General features: G+C 39.6%; 1 protein-coding gene across 5 annotated transcripts in view; it reads right to left on the reverse strand.

The window, feature by feature from the left end:
- Positions 1-21383, reverse strand: part of ACSL4 (acyl-CoA synthetase long chain family member 4) — an 83013-nt gene that overhangs the window by 9597 nt on the left and 52033 nt on the right. For all 5 annotated transcript variants that reach the window (XM_054508916.2, XM_045881471.3, XM_045881485.3 and 2 more), the window contains 8 exons: positions 21197-21320; positions 18363-18434; positions 13132-13271; positions 12049-12221; positions 9960-10034; positions 7140-7331; positions 5804-5918; positions 1782-1939 (listed from right to left, as the gene is read on the reverse strand). In XM_054508916.2, coding sequence (XP_054364891.1) covers positions 1782-1939; positions 5804-5918; positions 7140-7331; positions 9960-10034; positions 12049-12221; positions 13132-13271; positions 18363-18434; positions 21197-21320 — 1049 coding nt within the window. The remainder of the gene's footprint in view (positions 1-1781; positions 1940-5803; positions 5919-7139; positions 7332-9959; positions 10035-12048; positions 12222-13131; positions 13272-18362; positions 18435-21196; positions 21321-21383) is intronic.

The following is a 21383-nucleotide window of genomic DNA, read 5'->3' on the forward strand; positions in this document are numbered from 1 at the left end:
TGATTTTTTTACTTCCTCCTTTATCATTTTCTGCACTAATATTTTACAATAAATATACATAACCTGATCAGGAAAATGATGCTTTCATTTTTTTAGGAGGGGAAGCAACAAGGTTAAAACTGGGTAAATAGCTTCCTATTAAACAGGAAGAGTTCACAGTTTCTCTCTGTTCCCTTGGAAAATAATTTAAAGTTTTAAATAATTTTTAAAATTAAAAACCACAAGGAAACAGCTGAAATGAGAGAAAGAGGACACTGGGTGAGAGTTCAACAAAATTTTGGAAGACCCAAAGCAAACAGACTAGTGGTAACTGATGGAGAGTTGAGGGAGCTAAAAGCTAACTGCCAAAAAAATATAAAAATAAAAAAATAATTAAAAAAATAAAGACATAACAGCTAACTGCCAACAGAGGACACCAGTGAGAGACAAATGGACCTCCTGAGCCAATGCCTCTGAAGACAGAGATGAGGGATACAGTGAAAAAAGAGTGCTGGCCCTCAGCCTGTTTTCAGAGGACAGTTCTTCTCCCTCATCTTGCCTTCCCCAAGCAGGCCCGCAACAGGTTTGCTTTTTGGAAAGGCTGAACTAGAGAGACTCTGGACTCCAAGGACACTAGGTACGACAGAAGGAGGGAGTAGAGCTGAAAACAAAAGGATGCTGTGAGGGTAAGAGCCACCCACCCCACCCCTAACCCCTTTCCAATTTCCTCTTTTTGGGTCCCCAAATAGGCAGTCAGGCTACTATCCTCCAGGCAAGAGACTCAAGAAGTCTTTTTCGCAGAAATGGGATGATTTAATATGCTAACTTTGAATAACCAGTCAGTGAAGCCCAGTAAGCTTTCCAAACAGTATTTTAGTGCCTCGTTCTCAAATATGAATGGACAGACAGGGATCCACAGGTACAGGACAGGATATGACCAAAGCAAGCAGGAAGTGGAACTTGGAGGAAATGAACAATAACACGAGAAGAATACGTCAGAAAAGGAATCCCTTGAACATCCTCGGGGAGTGACAACACACTGAGTGCATTCATGAAAGAGCAACAGGATGTTATTAAAAGAGCATGGAGAAAAGAGGAAAGAGCTCTTGAAAATTAAAATTCTGATATTGGAAGCTGGAAATTCAATAGACAAAGAGATGATAAAGTGGAGGGACCCCGCAAGAATGTAAAACAAAAAGGATGAGATAGAAAACAGAAGGGAAAAAAAAGATACTAAAACTAGAGGATGAAAGCAGGAGGTCCAACAGCCATATAAAAGTCGTCCCAGATAAAGACACACAGAACTTGGGGGAGAAAAAAAAAGAGTGAGCAAGCAAACAAAAAAAGATAAATGGATATTTCCCATAACTGAAGGGCAGAGATCTATAGATTGAAAGGGCCCACACCAAGTTACTATATGCAATGAAAAACGATAAGAGATGCACACCAGGGCACCTCATCATGAACTATCAGAACAAAGATGGACCATTCCAAACAGAGGCTGACCAGTTAGCTGGGACATTGTAACATGCAATAAAGAACTAGGTAAGTTATTCTACTATATGACATTTAAGAATCTTTCCAACATACAAATACGTATGTATATATTAAAATATATAATGTATATATATAACATGCATAATTTATATATATATATAATTTTTTTCAAGATGTAGGTTTTAAAACCCCTGTATTTTATTATGAAAACAAAATAATTAGATAAACATCTCAAAGGGCCTAATGCACAAGACATCATTAAATGACTTCTAGGGACTTCAACAGACAAGCAATTTCTTACTTACTGGCATTGGCAGCTTCTCTAATTTCTTTCAGTATTTCAGCTTCCATGGCAGGGTTATTGCAGATATCAACCCAAGATCCTTCCACTCCTTTCTGTTGTGCCAAAAGTGTCAACCTTTTCTGATTAGGAACCACAAAACTAATCACATAGGACTGATCACTAAAAAATTAGAAAATAACACAAAATGGAAATTAAAACACTGAGAACAATTGTTAAGTTATTGACTGGAACAGTACACATAATTCCAAATACATATTTCTCTTAAGTGTTACAGTTTCATTAAGACGTAATAAAACCCAGGGCTCCTAGGTGGCTCAGTCAGTTAAGCATCTGCCTTCAGCTCAGGTCATGATCCCAGGGTCCTAGGATCCGAGCCCCACGTTGGGCTCTCTGCTCAGCAAGAGCCTGCTTCTCCCTCTACCTGCCGCTCCCCCTGCTTATACTCTCTCTCTGTCAAATAAATAAAATCTTTTAAAAAAAGAAGTAATAAAACCCATAGTACGGGCATAAAGACAGACATTTAACCAATGGACTAGAACAGAAAGCCCAGAAATAAACCCCTGCACATATGGTCAATTGATCTTCAATAAGGGTGCCATCATCACTCAATGGGGAAAGGACAGTCTCTTCAACAAATGGGTGTTCAGAGAATTGGATATCCATTTGCAAAGGAATGAAGTTGGACCCTTAGCCCATACTACACACAAAAAGTAACTCAAAATAGATCAAGGACCTAAACACGTAAGAGGTAAAATATGTCTACAAGAAAATACAGGGGAAAGGATTCATGACACTGGATTTGACAATGCTTTCTCAGATATGACACCAAAAGCAGAGGCAGCAAAAGAAAAAACTGATAAATGGGAGTACAACAAAAATTTAAAATTTCAGGATACCAAAGGACATAGTCAACAGTGTGAAAAGTCAATCTATGGAGCTGTAGAAAATATTGGTTAGATATCTGATAAGAAGTTAATATCCAGAATATATAAAGAACTCCTATAACTCAATAGCAAAAAATAAAACCCAATTAAAAAATGGCCAAAGACCTAAAACTTGTAAAACTCCTAAAAGAGTATGGGGTAAGCTCCTTGACATCAGTCTTGAAAATGTGTATTGTTGGATTTTGTACCAAAAACAAAGGCAACGAAAGCAAAAATAAATAAGTGGCACTATATCAAACTAAAAAGCTCTGCACAACAAAGGAAACCATTAACAAAATGAAAAGGCAACCTACAGGGGTGACTGGGTGGCTCAGTCAGTTGAGCATCTGACTCCTGATTTTGGCTCAGGTCATGATCTCAGGGTCACAGGATCGAGCCCCACATCGAGCCCCACACTGGGTTCCATGCTCAGTGGGGAGTCTGCTTGAGATTCTCTCTTTCCCTCCCCCCTCCCAAATCAATCAATCAATCTTAAAAAAAAAAAAAAAGGAAAGGCAACCTACAGAATGGGAGAAAATATTTGAAAATCATTTATCTGGTAAGGGATTAATATTAAAAACTCATGAAGAAGTCCTATAACTCAAGAGACAAAAAATCCAATTAAAAAATGGGCAGAGAAAGAGAAAAAACATTTTTCCAAAGAAGACATACAAATGGCCAGCAGGCACATGAAAAGGTGCTCAACATCACTCATCATCAGAGAAATAAATGCAAATCAAAACCACAATAAGATATATCATCTCACACCTGTTAGAATGGTTATCATCAGACAAGAGATAACAAGTGTTGGCGAGGATGTGGAGAGAAGGAACATGGCACACTGTTGGCAGGAATGTAAATTGGTGCAACTGCTATAGAAAACAGTGTGGCTGTTCCTCAAAAAATTAAAAACAGAATTACTGTATGATCTAGCAATTCAATTGCTTGGACAAAGAAATATAAATCCAAAGGATATGAAAAGATATTGAAGGGATATCTGCCTTCCCATGTTCATTGCAGCATTAGTCACAAAAGCCAAGATAAAGAAACAACCTGTGCTCATCAATGGATGAATAAAGAACATGTGGTATGGAAATATCATTCAGCTATGAGAAAGAAACTTCTGCCATTTGTGACAACATGGATGAACCCTGAGGGCATTATACTAAGTGAAATAAACCAGACAGAGAAAGACAAATACTGCATGGTATCACTTACATGTGGAATCTTAAAAAAAAAGAAAAGTCAAACTCATAGAAACAGAATAGAAAAGTGGTTGCCAGGGGCTGGGGGAAATAGGAACAGGTTGGTAAAAGGGTACAAACTTTCAGCTAGAAGATAAATAGGGTTTGAGGGTCTAATGTAAAACATGATAACTACAGTGGGTAACACTATATTGTATAACTGAAAAGAGGAGAGAACAAATTTTTAATGAGCAAAGGACCTGACATTTCTCTAGGAGTCATACACAAATAGCCAACAAGCATATGAAAAAATGCTCCATATCACTAATCATTAGCGGGGAGATATCCCTTCGTACCCATTATGATGACTCCTATCAAAAAAATAGAAACAAATGTTGGTGAGAATGTGGAGAAATGTGAACGCTTGTGCAGCATTGGTAGGAATGTAAAAATGGTGGTGTTGCTGCCGTGGTAAACAGTATGGCAGTTCCTCAAAATATAAATATAGAACTACCATAAGACCTGGCAATCCCACGTCTGGATATATATCCAAAAGAACTGAAAGTAGGATCTTGAAGAGATATTTGTTTTTTTATTTATTTTTTTATTATTTTAAATTTTTTTTTAAAGATTTTATTTATTTATTTGAGAGAGAGAGAATGAAAGACAGAGAGCATGAGAGGGAGGAGGGTCAGAGGGAGAAGCAGACTCCCCGCTGAGCAGGGAGCCTGATGCGGGACTCGATCACGGGACTCCAGGATCATGACCTGAGCCGAAGGCAGTCGCTTAACCAACTGAGCCACCCAGGCGCCCCTATTGAAGAGATATTTGTATAACCATGTTCATAGCAGTAGTATTCACAATAGTCAAGACATAGAAGCCACCAAAGTTGTCAATTGATGGATGAATAGATACACAAAATATGGTCTATATACCCAATGGAACATTTTTTTAAAGTCTTTATTCATTTGAGAAAGATGAAAGAGGGAAAGAAAGAGAGTGAGAGAGCATGAGCCGAGGGAGGGGCAGAGGAAGAGGGAGAAGCAGACTCCCTCCTGAGCAGGGAGCCCAACATGGGGCTCAATCCCAGGACCCTGAGATCATGACCTGAGCCAAAGGCAGACTCGTAACCGACTGAGCCACCCGGATGCCCCCATCCAGTGGAACATTACTCCGCCTGAAAAAGGAAGGGAAATTCTGACACCTGCTAGAAATATAGATGAACCCTGAGGACATTATGCTGAGTGAAGGAAGCCAGTCACAAAAAGACAAATACTGTATGATTCTACTTATATGAGGTATCTAGACTAGTCAAATTCACAGAAGCAGGAAGGAGAATGGTGGGGGCCAGGGAAAATGGGGAGTTGTTTAATAGCTAGAGAGTTTCGATTTTGCAAGAGAAAAAGTTCCGGAGACTGACTGCACAATGATGTGAATATACATAACACTAGTCAACTATACACTTAGAAATGGTTAAGATGCTAACTTTTATGTTCTGTGGGGTTTTTTTTATAATTACATTTTTAAAGGGTGTGATAAAGCCCCTAAAAATAAACCCTATTAACACATAAAGGAAATGGTCCAATCTCTAAGGTTTTTGATTTAGAAAACTTGTACTAGCTGTGTGAACTTCTTAGGAAAATTAATTAACAACTTAGTTGTTAAGGATGTTAAATGAAGTAAGTTTTGTGGCACAGCTAAGTATTAAGCAAGGCGTAGTAGGTGTCGAAGAATTACTTAAAATGTCTCAATCATCTCGAATGATCTTCAAGCTGGTTAACTTTCAGAAACGTGTAACACTCCCCAGTGCTGATGAAATGTTGGTGTTTCCCTTATGATTACAGATGATCAAAATGATTTCCAGTTGTCCTTTTACTGTAAGTACAAGGAAGCACAAATGCAACTTTTAAAATTACCTTTTGGCAAACGCACAGATGTTGTCTATAAGTGGACAGTTCTTGAGTGCTGCTTCTACTTTCCCCAGAGATACATATTCTCCTGCTTGTAATTTCACCAGATCTTTCTTACGATCTATAAGATGAAGAATGAGGAATGTTAAGTCACCCACAGTCCACTTTCTTAGGGTATGCACAATTCTGATTTTCTTTCACTCTCACTGCCTTCATCTTGATTGACCAAGAGACTTCTTTGAAAATCTTCTTATATATAACGCTTGCCCATACACGTCAGTTAAAAAGAAGACACCATGCTGAAGAGGTACTGGCTAAAATGCTAGACCCCATACAGAATGCTTCGGTATCTTATTATAATCTTAACCACCATAATAAAGTGAATAGAAGGAACAGGATCTCAGAGCATTCGATTTGAGTGGCAGCTCTGCCCATTACAAGCCACGTGAGCCTGGGCATGTCGGCTGACCTCTCCAACCCTCAATTTCATCAGAGATACTGATACAAGCATGTAGCACAACGTCTGGCATAGGCAACGTGGTTAATAAATGTGAATTCCCCATTTTCCATATTTGACTTCATCTTGTTAAAATGACAGTGCTCCTGGCACTGGACGGCCTGGCTTGAGTAATCACCGGTTGCCTTACAACGTTCGTATGCATGCCGGCTTGCCTGCCTCTAGCCTGGGAACCCACTCTACATGCCCACAGAAACTACCTTTGATTCCAGTGCAAATAAGGATCAAGAAAAAAAGGCAGGGGAGGGAGGGGGTTGGTTCTAGACTGAGCCATGCTCACTGGGGGTTTCCCCAGCAGAGCTAACTTCTAGATGAAGAACCCCTTTTCCCAGGAAATCTCTAACTATATTCAGGGACAGATTTAATGGACCACAAGAGATATGGCTGAGGAAATTTTATGGCTTGAAAAGGACCTGACTGGGACCCTACAGACTGGTCCTTCCCAGCTAGTTAGGCAAATTTTCATTTTAGGTTCTGCCTGCTTAAAGTGAATAGCATAAGGGCTCTCTTGGAGTTAAAAGTCTCTTGCAGTAGGCTCACTGAGGGCAGTGTCAAACCAACTGACATTCTCAGAAGAATGGATTGCTGTTGAGCATTTATAATTTTCTATGGTTCGAGGATAGCTGGAGCCACTAGGGAAAGTAATGTGTCCGCACTGCTTCCTGAGTGGGGAGGTAGATGGTGAGGGATTCTATTCTGTGGTGCCCTATGATATTCTAGGCAGGGTATGTTACAGTAGATGGTCATATAGTACCATGTATAGCTGACCAAAAAAATACCTCTTTGAGCAATCTTTGTTTTCTCCCAAAAAGAGAATACACTGACCTATAATCTGTAAACATCCATCAGGATGAAATTCTCCAATGTCACCAGTGCAAAACCACCTTTGGCCATTTTCATCCACAGAATAATCCTCTGCCGTTTTCTCTTCATTTTTAAAATATCCCATGGAGATATTCTGTCCACCAATTACAATTTCGCCTCTGGGGTTTGGCTTGTCATGAATTGTATAACCACCTGGAAGTCATTAAATGAAATTAGTTACTGTTCTAACACAGAATGTACTTGTATTCATTCGTAAAACTCCTATACTAATATGTTTCTGTGGATCAAATGTTATGTCACTTTATGGGAGAATATTAGTTTACATTTATTCACATTGATGTGAGGATCATGAGTCACTGTAATTTCAGAAGTACCAAGGAAGGCTCAATGATAATCACCAACCACCAACTATGCCAAACTTTCCCAATGACCAAAAAATTTCACACTTAGAAATGGGCTTCATAGAGCTCTGTTAAGACTAAAGTACCCGCAAGAAGGGTAACATTTGAAGGTGTTATAAGTAAATTACTAATATGATGATATCCATGCATTTCAGATTTTTTTCTAAAGAGGTTTTATTTTTTATTTTTAAATTTCATTTAGATTTTTAATTATTATGTTAATCACCATACATTACATCATTAGTATTTGAAGTAGTGTTCCAGGATTCATTGTTTGCGTACAACACCCAGTGCTCCATGCAGAACGTGCCCTCTTTAATACCCATCACCAGGCTAACCCAGCCTCCCACCCCCCTCCCCTCTAGAACCTTCAGTTTGTTTTTCAGAGTCCATCGTCTCTAAATTTTTGTTAGTAACATACAGTGCAGTATTGGTTTCAGGAGCAGAATTTTGTGATTCATCACTTACATACAACACCCAGTGCTCATCACAAGTGCCCTCTTTAATACCCATCACCCAACTAGCCCATCCCCCACCCACTTCCCTCCATCAACCCTGTTTGTTCTCTATCGTTAAGAGTCTCTTTTGGTTTGTTTCTCTCTCTCCTTTTTTTTTTAAAGATTTTATTTCTTTATTTTAGACGAAGAGAGAGCGAGAGAGACAGAGAGAGAGAGCACAAGTGTGGTGGGGGAGGAGGGAGAAGCAGGCTCCCCACTGAGCAGGGAGCCCTGCGTGGGGCTTGATCCCAGGACCCTGGGGTCATGACCTGAGCTGGAGGCAGACGCTTAACTGACTGAGCCACCCAGGCACCTCTCTCTCTCTTAAGGTTTTAATACAAGAGAGCAGGTAGGAAGTGCCTACCAAAGGCAACACCACTAAGTGAGAGGGAAAGGGAGGTTAGGAGAAACAGGAAGGAAACTTTATTTTCTTAACTTGGCCTATGACCAGTCATGACTTCAAAAGTTAGAACATGAAATAACTGACAATAACTCTGAAATATCTTACCACTACTCATTATCTATTTATTGTTGAAAAAATCTTACTTTAAGGGAAATAGACAAAAATCTGAATTCATAACCTGAGATGTTGATTGGATTTTATGTCCTAAAAGAATTAAAGCTGCTCTTAAAATTTTTAACCTAGTCAGTATTTGAATTGGACGAAACCCACTGTATGTAAAACATTAAGATCATTCCTATTTCAGAAAGCAAAGGTTCCTTCACAGCAAGGAAAACTCCAAATACGTTTGCAAAAATGGACCTACTCCCCCAAATGGACATTAAGGCACAAGACCAGAAAATCAGAGAAAAAAAATTAGAGGCAAAATTCGCCTTACCAAGTTGTAGTGATACACCTTGTTTCTCTGATTTCATTGCCTCATAAATAACCCATCTAATAAAAAAATAGTGATGCTGAGACTCAATACAGCCAGACCCATATTCCCTATATTCTCATCAGATTTCCATCCTAGAATTGGAACGGCATGACCATGGGAGGACTTATTCCCAAGATGCAAAACTCTTGGGAATGCAAATGGATTTTAAATGTGGTTTTTAAAAAGAAGTGGCCATTTGCTCACGGAGCACCGACAATAATGCACATCATAAGAAAGTCACAGGAGAGAAACAATTTTAGGGACTTCAAGTTTATGTGAGATAAAGCCCATTCATTTTCTTGGGTTTGAACAACCTAGGGGAATTGTCCTAGAAGGTAACTAACTGGTCCTTTAAATTTCCAGTCTATGGCTCCATCCCAAAGTGAATACTCCCTTTTAAAATTGTAAGCCTTTTAATTACTTTTGCTCTATCTGGCAAGGCCAAGCTGTTAATTATTTTGCAGTTAATGCACATATTTAGTATTTTTCACAATTTCATCAGGAAGACTGGTTTACTTTTGCCTTCAGCTGATTTATAAAAAGGATTATTGCCAAATCTGTAAAGTGCAAGCTTCCTTTTGTAGTCACATATAAAAATAAAATTACACAAATATGGAGAATTGAGTCTCAACTGTGAAAACGTTTGCTGGAGTGTGTGTGTGTGTGTGTGATGACTCACTCTATCCCCTAAAAACCTGGGGTTTCATTTCCCAGCCCCAACCCTCCTCACTAGCAAAGTGGAGCTTCAAAAGATAGGATATGGCTCCTTCTCCAAACCCAGGGAATGGCCCACTAAGAATGTTTTTCCTCTTCACCATCAAGTATTCTCAAGTTCAGAATCACCATGCCTCGATTCTAGAGATTTTCTTTTCCTCTTCGGAACCTAAAGATGTTACTGAGGAGAAAGAAAGCACAGGGAACGAGCAACAGCAAAGATTCACTTGCTACCACAGACAACCTAACACTTCAAAGACTGGGTATCTTGAGGCTCAAGGTGGTTTTCAGCACATCTAGAACCAGTAGAGCTTGTCATCAAATTCTTACCTTCCTGCCAGTCTTTTAGCCTAATTTCACAGCAAATGAGAGGGGCGCCAACTCTGCCAGTAGTATAGTCAGTAACTACGAGGGAAAAAGCAACAAAGATATTAGCATACCACATTTCAGACCCACGTGAGACCAGGAATACTGGAGTCCGAGCCGGAGTCTCACAGATGACAAGAGAGAGGCCATGATGAGTGCAGTGCAAAGCGTGGTCAGGGTTTCGATATTTCAACTTCATTTCGACAGTGCAATCAATTCCAGTGTTGTCACATCATTTTTGCTTCTCACAGGCTATGTTTCAGATAATTAAGTACAAACACCTCTGGTAAAAGAGGAGAGCTGGCTCCGCCTTTATCTACCTCGGATTCCAGTAAGACAGATTTGGAGCGGAATTCTTTCTCTACCACTCACTGTGGCTGTGTGACTTGGACAAATTACTTAGCCCCGTGAAGCCTCCATTTCCTCATCTATTACATGGGGATAGTAAGAAAACCTCCTTCTTAACCGGAATATGTTGTCAGGATTAAACGAGATGATGCGTGGAAGGGGCTTAACACTTCCGGGCACAAACTAAGCTTTTGATAAACGTTCGCTGCCGTTACCAACCATGATGATGATGATGACGATGACGATATTCTCCTTTTGTAATAGGGAAGTACTGCTATGGAGAGCAGTACTTCCCGTAATCAAGTATTTATAGATAGCCAATAATGTACCTAGCGTTATATTAAACACTGAAAAGAGAAAACACATAAAGGATAAGGAGACTGTGCCCTCAGTGAGCTTACTAACAAACTACCTGGGCCAAACTGCATATGAAACAATTTAGAGCACATTTAAATACTCAGCTGCATGGTACCAGACGTGAGCACAACAGTACCTCAGAGACTAGAAAGATCAATGTAAAATTGGGAAAGACTTAATTGAAGAGTTGGGCATGAAAAGGCAGCTGTGACCAGTTAGCCAAAAGGGCATTCCAAGAGAAGGGAACAGAAAATACAGAGAGGTGAGAGCAAGAAAGGCCATATGAGAAAGAGTGAGAAGACCAGCTTGTCTGGAGAGCAGAGCCAGGCACGTGGAGATGTGGGAAATCATGGAAAACGATGGGTACAATGGCACGAGATCGAAGATGTCTGGGGAGTTTGGTTCGCTGAGAATGAGGCGGTGCTTGAGGCAGAGGTGTCTACCACAAGTGCACAGGATCAACCCAAAGTGCTATCCTAGAGGCAGGCACAGCGGTGGAAAGGCTGTTCACCTCGGAGCAGTGCGAAGGAATAAAAGGCTGGATGTCAAAGGTGGCATGCAGGGGAGGGAGCAATCCAACGAGGAAGTGGGAAGACCCGATCAAAGTTCAAGATATTTACTTAGATGACTTCAAAGCAAATGCCCTGAATGACTTTAAGGATGGTAATACCACTGTCGCAAACAATTTGTGAGGTGCAGAGATGGTCTGGGATGCTGGCACCGATTTTGGACACAGTAAGTTAAAGTGAAAGTGGGATGATCCAAAAAAATCTTACTATACCCAGCGTTTCCCACCCCAGGATGATTCTGCCCCTCGGGGGATATTTGGTAATGTTTCCAGTCGTTCCACTGCCACAACTGGGAGGAGTGAATTACTCCTGGTATCCATCCATCCAGCTGCTAAACATCTTATAATGCACAGGAGAGCCCGAACAATAAAGAACTATCTGGTTCAAAATTTCAGTGGTGCCAAAGTTGATAAACACTGCCACAGGATGATGAAAATTAACAGAAAACAAACAAGAAGTCAGAGCAGGAAGATACATTCAAGAGGGAGCATAAAAATGATACTTTATTCCAAGAGGGCAGTTCTCCGAGGAAGTAATCATTTAGGGAGAGGAGATTAAAGGCCCACGGTGACAGAATCCTGAGGACTGACAAAATGGCATAAATATTTACAAGGCTTAAAAATAAAGGGCACACAAGATAGTTCAATTAGAAGTTACTAAAACTATTCAGGTTTGCCCTGAATCTGATACTACTCACGAGGTATAAAAGTACCATGGTTCCTAAAGCTAATGCAAATGCAAACTAACATTGAATTATTTGCCACGTTACCAACACTTACCTTCTGTAACTGTCCCAGCACCGCATGATTCTGTGAGTCCATAACCCTGACCCACTGGGCAGCAGAAGCAGACATTCATGAATCGGTGTGTCTGCGGGGACAGTGGTGCTCCACCAGACAACATCATGCGGACACTGCCTCCCAGCAAAGCCTTCACCTTCTTAAACAATAACCTTGAAAAAATGGAAAGGGGGGGGATCATTTTAATACATGCATACATTATTCTTGGTGACATCCTACTTTATAAGCTCTGAGCAAGATTGCTCAACTTCGGCTGGACACCTAAGTTTGAGAACCATGGTGGTAATTAAAGAGAGGTTAACAAAGTGACGACTAATAGTGCTTTGAAAAAAATGCCAGATGGTAGCTACACTTGTGGTGAGCGCAGCATAACGTACAGAGGGGTCGAATCACTATGTGATACGCCTGAAACTAAGGGAACGTTATGTGTCCACTGTACTTTAATTTTTAAAAATGCCAGAAAAACTCTTAAAAATGCAAAAAGAAGAGTGCAGTGTCCGGAAATTGCTTTGACATACAGTAAATGAAAGAAAATGATGTCGTCAAAGGAAAATAAATTACAGCTCTCTTTAGAACATTTAGTTATTGACTTATCTCTCTCTTAATGAAAAATGCTTTCCCATCTCCACCTCCCCCAGCACCACATTTTAAATAGCTGTTATATTCATATGCTTATTATACTGTTTTATGAAGACAATAAATTAGAAACCTTCATGCAGAATAAAATCTTGAGTATCACTTTCAGTTGGACATGGCCCTTTTTAGACTCAAATGTCTTGATTTGAAAGTCTAGTTTTTCTTCACAAGACCAAATTTTATAATTGAATCTTAAATATTTACTCGATTATTAAAATTTGTTAAATTGCCATGATCGGAGCTCGGGGTCCTCTGTGTTGGCTGTGTAAGCAATGAGGGTTAGAAGTGAGTAAAAGAGAAACGCAACCTTATGATGATGGCAGCGATGCTCACACTAAATTAACTTGCCAGTTACTTATTCAGCTTCCAGATGTAAACACACAAGATCTAAAGGCTCACACTATAGAGTCTATGACATGTACTTACAGATTGCAAAGTGGTGCATCATATCCCTTTTTGATCTGTTCCAATTTGTAATCATACCCTATCTTGAACAGCGTTTTCTGAATATAATTCATCTCTTGGACTTTGCTCATAACATTCTTATAAATTCTATCCATGATTTCCTAAAAGGTAAGCAAAATAGTCAATAATCTGAAAAGAATTACACCAACACTGAGACAGTCTTTAGTTGAAGATACCTTGTTTACAACATCTTAGGTAAAAGTCTTCAGTATAATGGATATTTTTATTATAGAATTAATTTCACTGAATTTACTTGTTCACGATTTCAAAAAGACTAGGGACAAGTATAGGGGTTTTTCAGTTCTATACACTAAGTTTACTTAAAATTTTTTTAACAATGCTAACTAGAGTGTAAATAATTCATTCACCTCCCACATAAAAACCTTTTTTAATTCTTTTCTTTCAAATATATTCACTTATTTTCAAATAGCACCAGAACACCCAACTATGTTGAAGCTAATCCTGGTGTTTTTGTCACTACTACCTTGTGACTCTTAGAGCATGGCAGAGAGATTTACAGAGCTTATTAAAAGAGTTTACTTACACAGTTTTCTAGAGTTTTATGTCCCTATAATTTAGGTATTTTGATTCCCTGTCAATAGAACCTAAGATAACAAAAAAGAATAGGATTCTTGCTCACAGCTCCTTGGAAAATTAAAAGTAGGACTAGCTTTGGGATACAGTGACTCCCAAAATAACATAAAAAACAAAACAGGGGCGCCTGGGTGGCTCAATCGTTAAGCGTCTGCCTTCGGCTCAGGTCATGATCCCAGGGTCCTGGGATCGAGCCTCGCATCGGGCTCCCTGCTCGGCGGGAAGCCTGCTTCTCCCTCCCCCACTCCCCCTGCTTGTGTTCCCTCTCTCGCTGTGTCTCTGTCAAATAAATAAAATCTTTAAAAAAAAAACCAAAAAACAAAAAAACAGACAAGCAAAAAAGCCCAGACTATCACTAAATGTTTTCTTGAAATGACTTAGCACAAATTAATAAGAATTGTTGCATAAAGCACACCTATTTATAAATACCTGGTTTAAAATATTTAAAGTAGCAATTAGTATAAATTCAGTTGTGCTACAATGAATGACTTTAGGAATGGCTCTTTTGATATCAGAATAGAGCCATTCACAAATGAAGACAACAAAACCATCTCTTACATTATGCTACATGAAATAAGGCAGACGGCAAAAGACAAATACCATATGATCTCACTTATATGTGGAATCTAAAAGAGCCAAACTCAGCAACAGAGAGTAGACTGGTGGTTGCCAGAAGCTAGGGGTGGGGGAAATAGAGAGATGTTGGTCCAAGGGTACAACGTTATAGGCAGAAGATGAGTTAAAAGTCTTGGGGATGTAATGTATGGCACAGCATGGTGACTATAGCTAACAAGACTCTACTGTATATTCGAAAGTCGTTAAAAGAGTAGGTCTTCAATGTTCTCATCACACACACACACATATACACACACGGTAACTATGTGAGGTGATGGGTGTGTTAAGTAACATTATTACAGTAATCATTTCACAATATATACGTATATCAAATCATCACATTATACACCCTGAACTGACACAATGTTCCGTCAATTGTATCTCAACAAAGCTGGCGAGGGTGGGGGGTGCAGAGCACAGCACAGTATTCAAGCATGGTATAGCATTGTTCTGTTCATTTCCCCAGATGGAATCATTATTATAGAACTGAAATATCTGTGTAGATCTGTGATTGAGAAATTCCAAAAGTTCCCTTAAAGGACTTTAACATCCTGTAATCATCCCTCTTAAAAAAAGTGAATGGGATGTTGGGTGGGAAAAAAAAACATATGGGAGTGAGACAGATGTGTGAGAACTGCCTCCATTGCTCCTTCCAGGAGATACGAGTCATAGGCACAGAAAGACCTCAGTGAGGAAGGAACACAAACAATACAGTTGCAACAAGTTGGCAGGATTTACTATTAGCACATTAAGCCACCCTTTAGTTCAACCTAATAATTACATGATGTTCAACTGAGTCACTGCTTACAAGAAGAATTTATTCTAAATTCTCTCTGTGAATATGATTCTTTTTTAAAAAAAAAGATTTTATTTATTTATTTGACAGAGAGAGACACAGCGAGAGAGAGAACACAAGCAGGGGAAGAGGGAGAGGGAGAAGCAGGCTTCCCGCGGAGCAGGGAGCCCGATGCGGGGCTCCATCTCAGGACCCCAGGATCATGACCTGAGCCGAAGGCAGACGCCCAACGACTGAGCCACCCAGGCGCCCCTGAATATACGACTCTAAATGGATCTTTTATTCTGACCCAGGAAAGAAACTAACTCAGATAACAGAATCTACCAATTCTCAGTAAAAAAGATTTTTCTTTTGCTATTTTTTCTCATTTAATAAGCACTTAAGTAAAAATCTAAAAATGTATTTAAAACACATAAAACAAAATCATATCCAATTATTAAGGACAGCTGCTATTTTCATCTGCTTGTAGTTTTTCAACCCTGATATAAATAATTTGTTTTAGCCATTATATCTGATGTACTAAAGTCTGATTAATATGGGATAATTGAGTAGGTTGTTAATTATAGAATCTAACTGAATCGGAATCCATTATAAACTATAATATCTATTATTAAATGATAATTAGTGCTACAAATATTAACATTGGCATAATAAATATAATTTGAGAAAATGTTAAGGAATTTTTAATTTTGAAATGTATTACTTTGCATCTTCTCTTATTGGATCTTCTAATAATAGATGAAATGAATTTTTAAAAGGAACTGATAGGGTTAAACAGAGAAAAACTGTAACTACATAGGGAAAATATATGTCATATCATGAAACTAACATTTATTTTACATCAATAATTTTTATTGAGTACCTACTACATATAAGTAATGTATTATCTGAACAAGAAATTTAACATCTATTGTATATATATTATATAATTTAATAACTAACAGTAATGTTTAAAAATACACATGTACTATAATAATAGCATGTAATAATATACAAATGCCAAATATAAATATATAATATATGTATGTTTTCATAGGTGCATATATTTTTTTTTTTAACTTTAAGGCCTATTTATAGAGGAGTAGGAAGAGCTAAGGGAACCAACAAAGTTGGGTAAAGCATCAAGGGACCAGCAACATGGGAGATTGTTTATTATCCCTAGACCTGAAGAAGTCACTGGAGAGAAGTAGGACTGGAACCCGGTAAGGACTATAGCCATGGGCAAGACCTGGTTACAGCCAGTGGGAAAGAAGAGACTGTCTAATGGGCGCCTTACAACTTCCCCAAACCACAGCCCAGCAGGGAAGGAGCAAAGTACGCAGACACCCTTCCCCATCCCCCCCACCCCTGCCTCCCTGCCCCGTGATCTCTCCTGAGTGCCAATAATTGGCTGAACCCAACCACAAATCGGAAGGCGAGCAAGCCCTGGTAATTCATCCACAGAAGCTAGCCTTCCAAGACACAAAGTAAAGAAGAATGGACAACAGCCTTTAGGCCTAAATTCAGACATTACTTCCTAGAGTCCTTGGCCCTTTTCCTTCCCTATGTTCTCTGATATGGTTTACTGGGGATTCCTGTACTTTGGGTAATGAAGCCAAAATACTGTTTCCCAAAATGAAACAATCTTAATTAGATAAGCATAGGAGTTAAGACTGACTCAGTTCACACTTAAACTTTAGCAAGTATGGGCTCTGTGACCTCAGGCAAGTTTTTTCCTTTATAAAACCTGAAAAACAGGACCCACCTAGCAGAGTCTTAGGGAGGATTAAGCGAGATAATCCATTTAAAGCACTTAGCACAGTGCCTGGAAACTATCATTAGCATCACTTTCTTACACTTTAATGAGAAGCTTCTTTCTGTTTGTAAACGTGAATTCTACAGCACCTCTAAATAAAAAGGCAAAGTCCACTCTGACCTATCCTAATTCTTTAGTTATTTGGTAATTTTGTAATTAGAAGCTTAAAAAACAAAGTAACTTCCATCTGTAATTCTTAGAAAATTTGGGCTGAACACTTCACGATCTAATCTCTGACTTTCCGTGTGCGAAAATAGTTCTGAGAAAGATATTGGGATAAGACTTAAAATCTGATCATAATACAAGCAAGTCATGATACACAGTCCCACTGGAGTTTCCGACCCTAAAAGTGCTAGAATATATTTGATTATGCAAGTTTGAAACATTGTATTAAATATTTCAGAATTTATTATTAAAAGGCCAAAAAATGGGGCACTCGGGTGGCTCAGTCGGTTAAGCATCTACCTTTGGCTCAGGTCATGATCCCAGGGTCCGGCATCAGGCTCCCTGCTCAGCGGGGGGGGTCTGCTTCTCCCTCTCCCTCTGCTCTCCCCCCTTCGCGCCCCCCCCCGTGCTTGTGCTCTCTCTCTCCTAATAAATAAAATCTTTAAAAAAAAAAAAAAAAGGCCAAAAAACTGTAACGTCTTCCTTTTCGTAAAAGGCACTATTTTACATAAGGATTTTAAATACCTAAAAGTCATCTTTTCTCTTTGGAAGCTCTCTCCAGTGCCAGTTTTCCTGGTCACCCACCATAAGGGTCGGGAGGCTCGGATTTGAGACTCAGTTCCATACCTTGGATATGCTGCTTCAGCTCTCTGGGATGGCCTACGTTCCCTCAGTTTTTGTTTTTGTTTTTGTTTTTTAATTTGTGATGAAACAAAAACGATCTGTAGGATAACCTTCTACCTTTGAAACATTATGACCGATTCTCACACAAGGTGATCTGAACTCAGGTCATTTTCAGCCCCTCATTTTCAAGTATCGGCAACACTAGCAGGGATACATTGCAGAAGCTTGCCATCCCATCCTTCCCAATACTTATCGAAACTTCTAATGAACACATCTGCCATAATTTCAACACAGTAAAATTAAAATTTAAAACAGTACACAAATCCCTAAGGGTATTACCGTTTAAAAAGTCAAGTGCGAGGGCGCCTGGGTGGCTCAGTCGGTTAGGCATCTGCCTTCGGCTCAGGTCATGATCCTGGAGTCCCAGGATCGAGTCCCACATCGGGCTCCCTACTCAGCGGGGAGCCTGCTTCTCCCTCTGACCCTCCCCCGCTCATGCTCTCTCTCATTCTCGCTCTCAAATAAATAAAATCTTTAAAAAATAAAAATAAAAATAAAAAGTCCAAGTGCAAGCAGCAAAGGACATTTACATTCTGTACTCACCGGAACAGCTGCCATGAGTGTAGGCTTCAGTACAGTGCAGTCTCCTTTGCTTCCTTTTTTAATTTTGCTGGACTACAGCAAAGACAAAGTGAATAGGATCAGGAAAACCAACCTTAGCAAAAACTGCTGTAATTCAAATATCAAGGATGACAGTGACAGAAATTTACACATGGAATTTGATCTTCTACTGCTCTGGGAGTTATCGGTTAGAACCATCATAACCTACAAAAGTCTAAGGCGTAAATGTTTTAGTGCTTTAGTCCATGGATTAGTTCTTTGAGCACATTTCAGCCTTCTTTAGAGGAGAAATGCTGATTCAGAATGAAGGATAATGGGATATTTTGGTAAACGGAGCACTTACTTATGACATATCGACCACAGCACGAACCATCCATTAGGGAAAAAAAAGGAAAAACAGAAGCCCTCAACTAAGGTAGGTGGAGCACTAAAACAAAGTTGAATATACTTTTAACTTTCTTTGATGAGCCAAATGGTAAAGCCACCTCTCAAAGTCACTGCTGTCAATTAACATCATACAAAAATATTCATTTGATAACATTTTCGTTGACAGGATACTGAAGACACTACCACTGACTATGTGGGGATATGCACATACATATGTCAATGTGTACGTACTACTTTCTTTTGTTTTCTTTTCTTTTACTTCTCACACACATAAATAACTGTTTGGGATTTCAAATGTCAAATCAGCATGCAGAAACAATGATAAAGGAGCCCACTGAAAAAGGGAAATGAAAATAAGAATCTTCTGGGGTGCCTGAGTGGCTCCGCTGGTTAAGCGTCCGACTCTTGATTTCAGTTCAGGTCATGATCTTAGGATTGTGAGATCGAGCCCCACGTCAGGCTCATGTGCTGGGTGTGGAGACTGCTTAAGATTCTGTCTTCTTCCCCCTCTGCTCCCCCCCTCTAAAAAAAATAGAACAAATTTAAAAATAAAAAGTGAAAATAAGAATCTGCTATAATGCAGTTCATTAGTCTGTAAGTTTAGATGTAGGCTGTGTTAGTTGTGTTGACACGGGTGGGAAGAAAACCAGCTCTTAAGGAAGAGTGTGATCTGCCAGGTAGCACAGCCTCGTCATACAGAAGGTTCTGCTGGTATAACTCAATTGCTTTTATCCTCCTTTTCTTTAAGATGGATAAAGGAAATAAAATAACTATTTGTTTTATGTATGTGCAAGTGTGTGCACATTTGCAAGTGGAAACCTACCCCCGCACATGCACACCACACACGGGAGGGCTGCTCTGTAGAGAGAAAGATGGGCTCTTACGTCCTTCGAGAAAGAGCTGCCCTCCATATGGTACTGACCACTTGTTCTAGAGAGCTGTTCCAGGGTAGCAGTAGCCACAAGGAGCCCTTCCTCACTTTCTTTATTACTCTCAGTAATGGTATCATTTCTCTTGTCTTATTACAAGAACCCTTGTTAGGACAACATCACAATTATCTGCTGGCTTCACATGCAGTGCCCCTAATCTTCCCCCTTTTTCGGGTTTCCAATGTGAGGGAGATTCCTGGGTTTTAGATTCCTGGTAAGATTTAGGCTCTTTCTGATAAAGTTCATTAAAAAGGTAGGTGGGGCATTCACTCCATCTGCCCCCTTCCCTACACAGAGGCAACTGTTTTCAGAAAGGCAGTGAAAACAAGGGTTGCTAGTCCTTGACTTCTGAACTTCTCAGGGGGGGATTACACTCAAAGCCTATTGAAATGTTTTTCACATTTTGAAAATATTTCTAAACATAAGAAAAACCCACTACAGTGCACTGAAATGTAATCATCACAGATTTTTTTTTCTTTTCTTTTTTTTTTTTAAGTTTTTTTTTTAAATTTATTTGAGAGAGAGAGAATGAGAGAGAGAGAGAGAGCATGAGGGGGGGAGGGTCAGAGGGAGAAGCAGACTCCTCGCTGAGCAAGGAGCCTGATGCGGGACTCGATCCCGGGACTCCAGGATCATGACCCGAGCCGAAGGCAGTCGCTTAACCAACTGAGCCACCCAGGCGCCCTTTTTTTTTTTTTTAAACCATTACAAAGTTTTCTAAAAATTTTGTTTTACAATCCAAGCCCCAGTCTTATTCACAGGTCTGTTTTAACTTGACTAGATCAAGTCTCATTTATTAGTAGGTACTGGATGTGTAATTTCAAATGGGCTTTAAGTACATGAGTTAGCTCTAACCATTGTTGGCCTTCCTACAGCAGGGAGAAGGGAGAACCCGGACTCAGGGCACAAAGCTGAGGCCTGCCTTTGGATAGGCAATAGAACTTGCCACGATGATGGAAATGTTTGGTACCTGTGCTGTCCCAACGGGGTAGCCACCAGTGACATGCAGCTACTGAGACCTTGAAATGTGGCTACAGCAACTGAGAAATGAAATTTTTCTCATCTAATTTTAATTATCTCTACTTCAGTATGTGGCTAGGGACTACTGCAGTCGACAGCACAGTGCTAGAGAAAACTCAGCGTAAAACCGGGCTCCAATCCTACCACCACATCTCCTCCCCCAAACCTACCGCTGTTGATGGATAATGCGTCCAAAAGGCTCAGAGCCTTTATATTCTCTATCCTAGCTATCCAGAATCAAAATCGAATAAAGACAAGATGAACTGTTAGTTTCGAAATTGTTTAAAAAGATGCAGATAAAGCAATGCTAAAAAATCCACAATATTCTTTTCCACAACTACATATTTGCTCAAGGAAACTCTTTTTGAAGTCAAGGAGAAAGCTTTCACAGAATTAAAATATCTCAAGTTTCAGCAAAATGTTGTCAGCCAAACAATGCAACTTAATATGATCACGCCAATATAGTGAAAAGCTTGTCACCTGGTCAGAGAGTGTCAGTGGAGAAGAATATCCAATCCTACAGCCATAGGTAAAGCAAGATATCTCTGCTGTCAATTCTAGTACGTGAGCCAAAGGCAAGTAGCCAATGTATGTGTCCTTTGGTCTAAAACAAAATGAGAGAAACACTTTAGCCATTCTTAAAAAGGTGCGGTAATTAGGAACATCA

Source organism: Mirounga angustirostris, unplaced genomic scaffold (genome assembly GCF_029215605.1).
Source record: "Mirounga angustirostris isolate CCGP_5_RB_7025 unplaced genomic scaffold, mMirAng1.0.hap1 SCAF_11, whole genome shotgun sequence".
NCBI classification, from domain to species: domain Eukaryota; kingdom Metazoa; phylum Chordata; class Mammalia; order Carnivora; family Phocidae; genus Mirounga; species Mirounga angustirostris.